This window comes from Capsella rubella, unplaced genomic scaffold (genome assembly GCF_000375325.1).
Source record: "Capsella rubella cultivar Monte Gargano unplaced genomic scaffold, Caprub1_0 scaffold_5, whole genome shotgun sequence".
NCBI lineage: Eukaryota > Viridiplantae > Streptophyta > Magnoliopsida > Brassicales > Brassicaceae > Capsella > Capsella rubella.
The window spans coordinates 12940211-12951740 of NW_006238919.1; the positions used below are offsets into that span (position 1 = coordinate 12940211).

The window sequence follows — 11530 nt, forward strand, 5'->3', positions numbered from 1 at the left end:
AAGAACAGTATGTTGTTAATGAATTAAAACGTTTAATAACTTGTAAGCATTGATTATCAAATAAGCCAGTCATAAATACTAACAACGACTAAAGTAAAGTATTTGACCAGGTAGAAGTACAGAATCAAATGCTTTTGACTCTTAATAAAGAAACTAAATCGTCAAGTTTACAGAAGCGAATCATAAAACACCCTCGTGGCAACAGATCCAACGGCCAGAAAACAATTTTGCATACCTTAAATTTGTAGAAGCCACCACGTATCCATGCTGCAACTGCTCCTCTGGTCATATTGTTCAACTTCTTTTAGATGAAACCTTAAAAGAACCCTTCGGAAAAAATCTCCGGCAACAAAAATACCTAGTGTCGAGCGGCGAAGATAGGCGTGGTTGATTTGATCACAAGAGTTGATTCCATCTGTAAGAAGTACGAGAAGTATGATATCGATAAACAGAGAGAAACTAATGTCTCCGGTGACGATGCTTTCTCCCGCCTTTACTCCACCTTCGAATCTGCACTCGAAACTGTTCTTCAGGTTCGTTTAGATTACTCACTCGAGAGCGTTGCGTTTCTGTTTTTGTTTTTCTGGTTTTGGTTTTGTAACGTTTAAGTTTGTGTGAGGGAACGTAATAGAAAACAGAGGATTTGTCGTCTGAGACGAATAAAGCGAAAGCTGTGGCGATGAACGCAGAGATACGAAGAACGAAAGCTCGACTGCTTGAAGGAGTTCCAAAACTTCAGAGGCTTGCTCTCAAAAAGGTCTTCTCTTTTTTTGTTCAGTGACCTAATTTTCAAAATCTGATGATTCGAGTCTTGTGTTGGTGAGAGGTTTTATTACATCTGATGATAAGAAAGGACTATCAAATTTCAGGTCAAAGGGGTTTCAAAGGAAGAGCTTGATGCGAGAAATGATTTGGTTTTGTTATTGAGAGATAAGATTGAGGCCATACCAGAAACCTCTGCTCCTGTTATAGGTAGTTGGCCAGCTTCAACATCACATTCGAACATCAGATTCGATACTAATGTTTCAGGTATTATATGTTGTTCTCTCTGTACTTTTTGCATTATTAGTGACCTCTCCGTTATAAGATTAGTATGTTTTGTAATGAAGACTTGGTCAATTGTATCAGATCACAGAATTGGTAGTGAATATTTCGAGCCAACCGAAGAGTCTGATCAGTTTAAACAAGAATATGAGATGAGAAGAATAAAGCAGGCAAGTACTGTGTGTTGATTCATTTTTGTTAACATTTATTCTAGCGATCAATTTATAAAAGCAAGAGTCTAACAAATGTGGAAGCAGGATCAAGGATTGGATTATATAGCTGAAGGATTGGATACACTCAAGAATATGGCTCAGGACATCAATGAGGTTCAACTATACCTAAATATATTGATGTTTATTGATCATGTGCTAGTGATTCACTTACTGCTGCTAAGCATTACAGGAACTGGATAGACAAGAACCACTCATGGATGAAATAGATACAAAGGTTAGTTCTCTAGCACTTTTCCTTGGCCTGAGTTTTCCTTAGCGAGATCATGCATGCTTACCTTTTCTTGTTTTGGTATATATTATTAAGATTGACAAGGCAGCTACTGACTTGAAAAGCACCAACGTGAGGCTCAAGGATACAGTAACAAAGGTGATATAACACACACATTCCTCTAAGATCATAACCTCATCCAAATATAATTAAGCTCATTGTTTTCTATTCAATTATAGTTGAGATCGAGCCGCAACTTCTGCATAGACATCATCCTCTTATGCATACTCCTGGGAATCGCTGCCTTCATATACAAGTAACCTCCTTTTTTTCGCTGAGTCTTGATTGTTATTTGAGACATGAAATCTTGATTCATCTAACTTTATTTGGGGTTTATTTTTTTGCAGCTCAGTGAAGTGAAGGATGGTGATGCCTGAGACGCTATTTATGCACACACATCATAGAAGCATGTTTTAAGCTAGAGTCAATCAAAAGAGGGGGAGGTTTCACTTTTCGCACAAGGAGAATGTTTTTGAGATTATTGTGTTTAAGTTGTCAAGTTGATCATAATCTTGTACCTAATTTCTTTGTTATGAGGTTTGTCTATACATAAAGAAACCTGTTGCTCCGTGAATAATCCAATAAAAAAGAGTTGGAAAAAGTTCGTCACCCACTTTGTCTTAGCTCAAAAGATGAAGAAGGTAATGAGAATGGGTTGTTTTTTTATAAAAAAGAATAGTATCGGGTTCAATCTGACGTTAATTAAAAAATAGTATAAAGGTCTTATCAGTATTTTGCAAAGTAACCCGATCGAAATAGAAATACAGACTTGTTTAACTTTTTCTGAAACTCTCACTTTCTTTTTCTCGCGAGCTTATTATGCAATTTCGTTCTGTGAAGTCTTCTACTTTTCTTGCACTCTTCACTGTCTTTTAAATGTAATTGGAGCTGGGCTAGGCATGTATGTTTCGAGTTTGTCGAATCGGGCTCTTAGCTTCCAGATTTATAGTTGTTTTCTCCGATTCTATTTGATGTAATGTGTCAAAATTGATCTCTGTAACCTGGACGTGAAGTCCTTTTAGTCTCTGGTGAAAATCCTCAAAGCTTTAGAGAGATTTTGGTTACTTTATGACCTGTGTTTATTCCCCTACATTGCGGCTTGATAAGTAATTACGTGTCTCAAACACAAGTCGTAGTGTATTTATTTAGTTTAAGGAAAACGAAAAGAGCCTTCAGGATTATCTTATTCTCGTTAGCATTACATTATTTCGCATCAACGTTGACAATAGTTTCCATGTTTTTCTAACTCTACAAGTGAGGCAGTATCTAAATTCAAAAAATAAAATATTGCAACTTGTTGTTTGTCTAGGATTTGCTTGGGATTTGATACTTTCTTGGTGATTTAGTATCAGCTTTTCGGGTGCTACCTAATATTGAGCTACACAGCTGTGTCAATAGTGCTATGATTTGATTACTCAAGTCTTTCTTCACTGATTTTGTTTCTAGGTTTTAGATACTCAAGTCTGGTGCTTTGCATATGCCAGATTATCTCCAAAAGTGAGTTTCTTTTTTGCAGTCACAGAGATTGATCTGGCTTACCATGTGTATCTGACTCTATTATTTTGGTATTCTTAACAGACTTTAAATGTTTACTGGTTCACTTGTGTTTGGAGTGCAGGTTTGATTTGTTTAAGCCAATGCATGGTATGTGGGAAAGTTACATGACACAACTCATCAAGGTGATCGGGTAAGCTACTTATAGGACTACCAGATACTAATTCAAATTATGTGCTTGTTATAAGAAATAAACTAAGCTCTGGTCATCATTATGACAATCTACATTTTGCAGGAAGATGCAATTAGCCTCAACTCTTCTCTCAGCAGATCTTCATGGTGCTTTCATGTTTGGTAGGTAGTCCTACATTCTTTCACAAATCTTTAATACTTGGTTTGATCTTTTGGCTCTCATTTAAGAGTAGTCCATGAACTGTCCAATGAATTTATATATTTTCATATTATGCTTTCTTCCTCCTACTAATCCAGGAACCTGTATTACTTGTGACAATTGCTGAGTGCAAGATAGCATCATTCATTGGTGTGCAAGGCATAATGGTGCGTGAGACATCCGAAACATGTGGAATAATCACAAGATACCGAAAAATTTCAAGGTGTCTTAAAGCTTTGTCACCATTTATTTGTCAAAATAATTTATATCTTCCGAAGCCTAACTTAGCTATTGTAATCAATCTGATACAGTTGTACCTAAAAAGCACTCTGTCTTCATCATCCAACTAGACTGCTGGAAAATTACTTTACTTCAAGAGAAAACATTGTTCAATGTTAATGTTGAATTGAAGCTCTCGTCCTTTCTCTCTTGCTCGTAGAAAGCAATAACCATTGATGACCACAGAAGCATCCTAGTCTTAAATATGAGGCTACTGACTTGAAAAGCACCAATGTGAGGCTCAAGGATACAGTTACAAAGGTGATACACACACATTCCTCCGAAATCACATCCTCATTATAATAATAAATAAGCTCATAGTTTTCTAATTAATAATGGTTGAGATCGAGCCGCAACTTTTGCATAGACATCATCCTGCATACTCCTGGGAATCGCTGCCTTCATATACAAGTAACCCCTTTTCGCTCTCACTCTTGATTGTTCTTCGAGACATGAAATCTTCCTTTCTTTATTTGGGGGTTCTTTGCAGCTCGGTGAAGACGTGAAGGATGGTGATGCCTGAGACGCTATATATATGTACATAGAAGCATGTTTAAGTTAAGAGTCAAAAGAGGGAAGTTTCACTTTTCACATGTCCATTATACAGCCTTGTATTTCGATGCCTAATAAAGATAAGTGGTTTAATTGATCCTATCGTTATATTTAGAAAGGAAAAACAGTAAACTTCAGATATCTCTCCAAAAGAAAATATGGGTATCCATCTAAAAATTGCTCGAAAAGACATTGCAAATTCAAGTTCATGCACTCCTACTTGAAGAGAAGCGAGAATACCCAACATAGATTTGCAAGTGACATCCCATCACTAATATAGCAAAGTATCCCAGTCAAGTTCAGATTTGTGCGGTGTTGCGATACAGATGCCATACAGTTTTGCATTTCATGATGTGACTTTGAGGTGGAGCCAACCACTCCCTGTTCTAATTGTGCAACTGCAAGCAATGTCCTTGGAGGTTCTTTGTGCTGCAAAAACTATTAACTATTTACAAAATATATTTTAAACATATTTTTATATTGGTGTTTTCTATACTTGTGTTTGTGTGTGGACTAGTACTAAAGTCTACTGCAATCTAAATTGTTTTGTTGTTACTGATTGCCCTATAGTCTATCATAAAAGTAGATTCTCTAGTACATAAAATCTAGAGCAGGACATGATTTATAAATAGATGATGTTGATATTTGTATTGGTCATCTTCTCAATCATTACCCAAATAGTAAATGCCACTAGCCCCATTTTTAAAACCTACCCACTTCAATTATCTTTCTCTGCATTGAAAGCTCTTTACCAAATTACATACAATCTCTCATGTGCAGTAAAATGCATAAAAGAGCACGGTTCTGTTCGATATCAGTTTAGCCAAGAAGACCATAATCAGAATAATCACAAAACTGAACAAGAAAATAAAAAAATGCTCGGTTTTCAAGAAATTTTGGATGTTTGGTAATATTTTTATAATGAAAGAAATAAAAAATAAAACAAGTTAAAATTTAGTTATTACGTTTGAATTGACTGATCGATCTGCAGACCAAAGCATGTTACCAGATTCTGCCTTTACGCATTACCATGATCCATTGAATTTAGATCCTTTTGGTTAAAACTAAAAATAAAATAAAAGGTAAGTCTGCATTTTAAAAACATTTATTACCATAATTACTTATATTACAGATGTGGTCACTGGTCAGTGGTCAGAGACAACCACTGACAAGATCTTAACTACTCCTGGTTTAAAAATAACCCTCACAATTAATTAACAATAGCATAAGTTACTGTAAATAGAAATTTAAGGTCATAACTTTCAATCTTCGACCAAAAAAAAAAAAAAACACAATTGGTTTGGATTTAAAAAAATGAAATAAAGATCGGTTTTATCCAGATCTTCTATATAAGACCTGAATTTATTTTTATTTTTGCCTTGCGGATATTTCTTAGCATTTATCTCTTTTTAATTAATAACTTTCGAAGTAAATAAAGTAGCATAGTGAATTTGGGGGGGGGGGGGGGGAAAGTAGTAGTTTATTGCTCATCTCTCATTCATATGGTAGTAGTATACATACACACATAAAAGCGTGGCAAATATAATTAGTGTCAGTAAAAGGGTGAAGAAAGCAAAATCAAAAAGTACAAGAGGGAAGAAGGGGAGAGGGGTGAAAAGTCAAAAACAACAACAACTTAAAAAAAAAAAGAAAAAAGAAAGAAAGCGTGGTGTCTCTGTTTTCTATAATAATTCGGTGACGGGACAGTACTCACTGTGAAAATCATGAACACCAGAAGCAGCCCATAGCCGTTGATTAAACTCTTCTTGCATCTCATCTGGAACGAACGGTGTTCTGCAGAGTGGACACGTCTTCTGATCATGATCCATCCAACGGTCAAGACAGCTCCTGTGGAATATATGTTTGCAGTTTCTCAGCCACCGGATCTCTTGCTCCCCTTCGAACTCGTATAGACAGACTGCGCAGTTTTCCGGTAAATCTTCTCCGGAGTTTGTTATCTCTTCGAATTTGATAACCGGTAAGATCTCTCTGATAAGGAGCGCGGAGAAGGGTGAGCGGGTTTCGGGTGTTCGGGTCGGGTGCGTTGTGTAGTCGGGCCAGGTTTGGTCCATCTCGAGAAAATCTGAGAGACCCAAGAAGCGGAAGATGGAGAAGACGACGGTTCTGATGAAGCCTAGAATTGAAAGCGTTTGTACGAATAGCTTCGGTAAGAAAACCTCTGTGTATCCTACGGGAAATCCCATGCTAGGGTTCTCAGAGAGAGAGTGAGTGAGCTCTGATTTTTTTTTGTCCTTCAAAGTTGGTTTTTTTTTTTAATAAACTGAGAAGTTTGATTTTATAGATATGATAGAGAGGCAAAGGAGGAAGGAAGAAGATGAAAGATTGGTACAGTTAAAGAGATCCGTCTTCTTCTAACGACGTCGTGTCGTGTAAGATTGATATTGATAGAGTTAACTGACTGTGACGTTTGGGTATGTGAACGTTCAGAGAGAGAGCAGGGAAATGAGAAAAAAAGCAAGAGAGCTTAGGTAATAAGATTGGTCTGTGCGATATGGTGTTTCTGTCACCAACATTGTTGGGATGGGATTTATAATTTAATTGGCTACGTGCGTCTGTACAGATTTTACATTGGTATTTTTGGAATAAAAGCATCTGCAAGTTGCACGACGATCAGCACACGTGGTACGTGCGGTTGATAGCAGATGTTGATGTGGATTGCCCCCTATTTATTTATTCCTCATCCTATTATATTTCTCTAGTTTTATACTTTTATTAATGAAATTTCATTTTTTTTTGTTTTTGTTTTGGGATTCGTTGTATTGTAACTATTGTTGCTATTTAACACGTGAAATTTACACTAGGCCAGTAGAAAAAAAATACGTTCTCGGTATTAGGACAATTTTTTCATGTGAACAAACAAAAAAACAGAGCAATAAATATCATTATCTTAAAGAACAATATTAGTAATTTGATCAAGATTGTTAACTAATCTAATAAAGTGTAATCAAGCGGCTGAGCTTCTTCGTTACGTGAATCACACGTGAATAAAAGAGGTATAATATTGGCGTAGTCTCTCTGAGTAGTATACTTACTGTTTTTAGGAAATCAAAAAGTTATAAAAGTATAGTACAGGTTATTATTATTACATCTGATAATAACCTAAATAGCTTACTGTTAGGTTCGTTTCTTTACTTAATAAGTTACTGATCAGTTGATTGAGGTAATGAGGTACATATAGTAAATAATGAGATGGATCACCTATAGTATATTATATTACTGTATTTCTATTAAGTATTTCATTGCTTTTGTCTTTGTTATATGTATAAATTATTACTACGGTTTGAATAAGTTTCTTTAGTTTTGTCATGGAGTAGTTATAGTTTTGAAAATGAAGATAATATGTTTTAAGATCGGTAGAATATAGAAAGAGATTAAATGGGAATAATGATGAAAAAATGAAAAAGGCATTAGGTTGGAGTAAAACATATTACAAAAGCAAAAGTTACGTACAAAAAAAAAAAAAAAAAAAAAAAATGAAGAAAGCAAAATAAGAGAAACGAGAGAAGGGGGGTGTGGTGTGGTGGTGGGTCATGGAGGCTTTAAAGAGATGATTAATAAAGAAGAGGAATCAAACCTTATCTATACCCCTCCCTCAGCTCCTCTCCTCCTCCTCGATTTCGAAAAATAAATAAAAGAAGACGAAGAAATTATAAAAACAAAGTCCATTGTTTAACTGAGTGGTGGGCCGGACGGACATATATAGGAGACAAGTCGTCGGTGGCAATGATCCTTCCACCAACCGGCAATGGTTCATGGCTCTACTATGATCGGAGAAATGTCGTTTTTTGCAAATGACCATATATTTTATCTTTATTTCGTATTTTTTTAATTCTAGTTGTCGTACTCTAATCAATTATACTCATAGTTTTATCAACATATTTCACAATTAGATATATGTACCAAAAACTTACGATGATATCGTCAAGCTTAGTATTACTAGATTCGGTTCTGTAGCTGCTAGGAGACTCAGATCGATGACACAAAATAATAACCCTCGAATAAATAAATATATTTGACGGTTTTTGCTCTATTTATGAAGTTATGGGTCTTCTCTAGATTCACATGCTGAATCCCCAAAACCTTCATAATAATTTGTTTTTTGCTAAAAGATTCCACAAAAAACACACAAGTCATAAAAGTATTAACGTTTGAGCTCATTATCGTTGTTATAATCAAAATCATTTAAAAGCTATTTTGACAAGACGTATGGTACCATATTACATATAATTCACAGGTAATATTATTAGACGTCGTCACGAAATTCAAACCAAACTTCAATGACCCTCGCAACTAGTCACCGAACATACATGTTTGTATATATATTATACGACAAAGAAAACATGCAATTTTGTCAATAACAATTGGGTCCAAAAGAAAACACTCTCTAAAACGATAAGAGGAACGAAATAAGTATGGAGATTGGTGTGTTGATTTGGAAATGTTATAATGAGGCCGAGACAGTCACATGGCCCTATTGCTTCTATGCCTTTCATCTCATCTCATACCTCTCCCACACTTCTCTTTGTCATGTCACTGTTTGATTTTTGATTACTCTCGCACCAATCTCTTTCTCTGGTCCCATGATGCTACCATACGAATATACTTGATTGACTGTTTCTTTGTTTTCTTCATAACCTAATAGTATATATATACCCTACTAATATATCTTAATCCCAGATTTTGATCCAATATTGATCTTTAGTTTTAAGCTGTTGTTTTGATGGAATCTGAGTTTCAATCATTACTTTATTTGTTACTGAATAAAATTTTAGACAATGAAAGTCACGACAACACAAAATTTTTTATTACACCCTTTTTGTTACTCTCCTTAAGAAAAAGATACAATATGACGACCAAAGTATTAATTATTGGAGTTCATGTATTCAGTCTCTGTTAAGGATTTCTTTTTGTTGATATTTGTTGTGATAAGATTGTACAATATATTGCGATGATAAAGATATACATAATTAGCTTATTATCTCTCTTTCTGTTTTTTTTTTATAATTATTTTCTGTTCCTCCGATACTTTCTTTTGGGAATCTAATTAACAATATTAACGTCACAATAAAACATGGCCAACTAGTGTTCACGCTAATCATAAGATCTTATAGATGTGTGATTCAGAGTTTTTGTTTTGTATAAAGCCGAGGGGTGGTATTGAGATAGAAAAGAAAAAATGTACAATCATGTGCTATAATAGTATTTGATCGATTTAACAACGATGTTCACAGATATTTTTAATCATTTTGCTTGTGAGTGTACAGTCTTAGATCTCTCGTCTTGTCCTTCTCCTACACGTCACGATGGTACCACTTCCATGTATTTTTTTGCTTGGTACCACACTCCCTGTCTCTTTATTATCAAACTGGATGATAACATTTGCATTTAGTTCGTAGAGAGAAGGTACGTTATTAACCTCCCGCAATATGTTAAAAGCCGTAGCAATTTTCTTCAAGGCCCGTTGGTTTCTTCTTAATTTTGAAACCGCCAATAATGATATGGGCTTTCGATGTTCTTGATCGGCCCAATCACTTGAAATACAGTAAAGGCTTTTTTGTTTCTTTAACTAAGTCAAATAGAGAGAATCTAAGATGTGGTGGGAAGAAATTGCCACGTGTAAGTGAGTTGACCAATGAGGAAACTCTTTGCGTTATCCATTTAGATAATCAGATAAGCAGAATCTGATTCTGTCACCAGAGGGCTTTTATAGATTATACATCACTCCTTCGTTTCTTCTTTCTAACACACTTTGAGTCTTGAAGGTCAACAACGTCGAGAACAATGGCATCTCTTTGTGCTTCTTCTGCCATCGCCGCCATTTCTTCTCCAAGGTAAGCGCATCTTTCTGTCTCTCTTCTTATCAGTTACCATAATCTGCTACAGACGAATTTGATACAGATCCGATCCTTGTAACGTAATAAGTTTAGTTTACATGGCTAATTAACATAGTGATCCATTGATCTCTCTAGTAGCATACTCCAAGAATGTGCATGTGTGGGTTGTTAAAATAATAGTGATGCTCCATATGATAAAAAGTTATACTATTGTAATAGTAGATCCATATGATCCTTAGATTGATGATATTGAATGATATATCTGCAGTTTCTTGGGTGGGAAGAAACTGAGGCTGAAGAAGAAGTTGACGGTTCCAGCTGTGTCCAGGCCGGATGCGTCGGTGCGCGCCGTTGCAGCAGATCCAGAGAGACCGATCTGGTTCCCCGGAAGCACTCCTCCAGAGTGGCTCGACGGTAGCCTCCCCGGTGACTTCGGATTTGATCCTCTTGGTCTTTGTGAGTTTTTTTTTTTTTTTTTCCGTTCTCCCTAAGATGTTTCAACCATTAATTTCATAAAACAAAGTTAAGACTATTTTCATAATTCTCTGACAAAATTGGACACATGTGTCAGCATCGGACCCAGACAGTCTAAAATGGAACGTACAAGCAGAGCTAGTCCACTGCCGATGGGCTATGCTAGGAGCCGCCGGGATATTCATCCCTGAGTTTCTAACGAAGATCGGAATCCTCAACACTCCGTCGTGGTACACGGCGGGAGAGCAGGAGTATTTCACGGACAAAACCACACTCTTCGTCGTTGAGCTGATCTTGATCGGATGGGCCGAAGGACGTAGATGGGCAGATATCATCAAGCCCGGTAGCGTGAACACAGACCCAGTCTTCCCAAACAACAAACTGACGGGCACAGACGTTGGTTACCCGGGTGGGTTATGGTTCGACCCGTTGGGTTGGGGATCCGGTAGCCCGGCTAAACTCAAGGAGTTGAGGACCAAGGAGATCAAGAACGGAAGGTTGGCTATGTTGGCAGTGATGGGTGCTTGGTTCCAACACATCTACACCGGCACTGGTCCTATTGATAACCTTTTTGCACATCTTGCTGATCCTGGTCACGCCACAATCTTCGCTGTAAGTGCGATCCGGAATCAATTTTTGTGTTTCCTTTGATGATGTTTTTGACTCGTCGTTGACTAGCTTTTTGTGTTTTCTTTTTAAAACAGGCTTTCACACCCAAGTGAGACAACAAAAAAGGGTCGTGGGAGGGACGAGAATGCGTTTGTGTGATCATGTTTGTACAAATATCGTTTTTGAACTTCAAATATTATGTATTTATATAAATTGTGGTCGAATGCAAATTAGGGTTTACCGTAACATGCTCTTGTCCTGACTCAATAATGCTCATAAGGTTGCTTTTACGTTGTCAGTCGGAGCTTAAAAGAGCCATTCGTTGTTGGTT

At 36.4% G+C, this 11530-nt stretch overlaps 3 protein-coding genes across 3 annotated transcripts; 2 read left to right on the top strand and 1 right to left on the bottom strand.

Moving 5' to 3' along the window:
- The first annotated feature begins 254 nt into the window (after window positions 1-254).
- On the top strand, window positions 255-2154 carry LOC17887359 (syntaxin-73). The gene is made up of 9 exons (XM_006291613.2): window positions 255-533; window positions 632-757; window positions 870-1029; window positions 1129-1214; window positions 1302-1370; window positions 1447-1491; window positions 1582-1644; window positions 1725-1801; window positions 1893-2154. The coding sequence occupies exons 2-9, from the start codon at window positions 680-682 to the stop codon at window positions 1903-1905; spliced, it is 591 nt and encodes a 196-aa protein (XP_006291675.2). The 5' UTR covers window positions 255-533; window positions 632-679; the 3' UTR covers window positions 1906-2154.
- A 3580-nt stretch (window positions 2155-5734) lies between these two features.
- On the bottom strand, window positions 5735-6556 carry LOC17886936 (E3 ubiquitin-protein ligase RHA1B). Its single transcript, XM_006291872.2, has one exon. The coding sequence runs from the start codon at window positions 6463-6465 to the stop codon at window positions 5944-5946; it is 522 nt and encodes a 173-aa protein (XP_006291934.1). The 5' UTR covers window positions 6466-6556; the 3' UTR covers window positions 5735-5943.
- A 3439-nt stretch (window positions 6557-9995) lies between these two features.
- LOC17886467 (photosystem I chlorophyll a/b-binding protein 2, chloroplastic) lies at window positions 9996-11503 on the top strand. Its single transcript, XM_006291654.2, has 4 exons — window positions 9996-10113; window positions 10385-10572; window positions 10688-11202; window positions 11295-11503. The coding sequence occupies exons 1-4, from the start codon at window positions 10064-10066 to the stop codon at window positions 11310-11312; spliced, it is 771 nt and encodes a 256-aa protein (XP_006291716.1). The 5' UTR covers window positions 9996-10063; the 3' UTR covers window positions 11313-11503.
- Window positions 11504-11530: the final 27 nt, after the last annotated feature.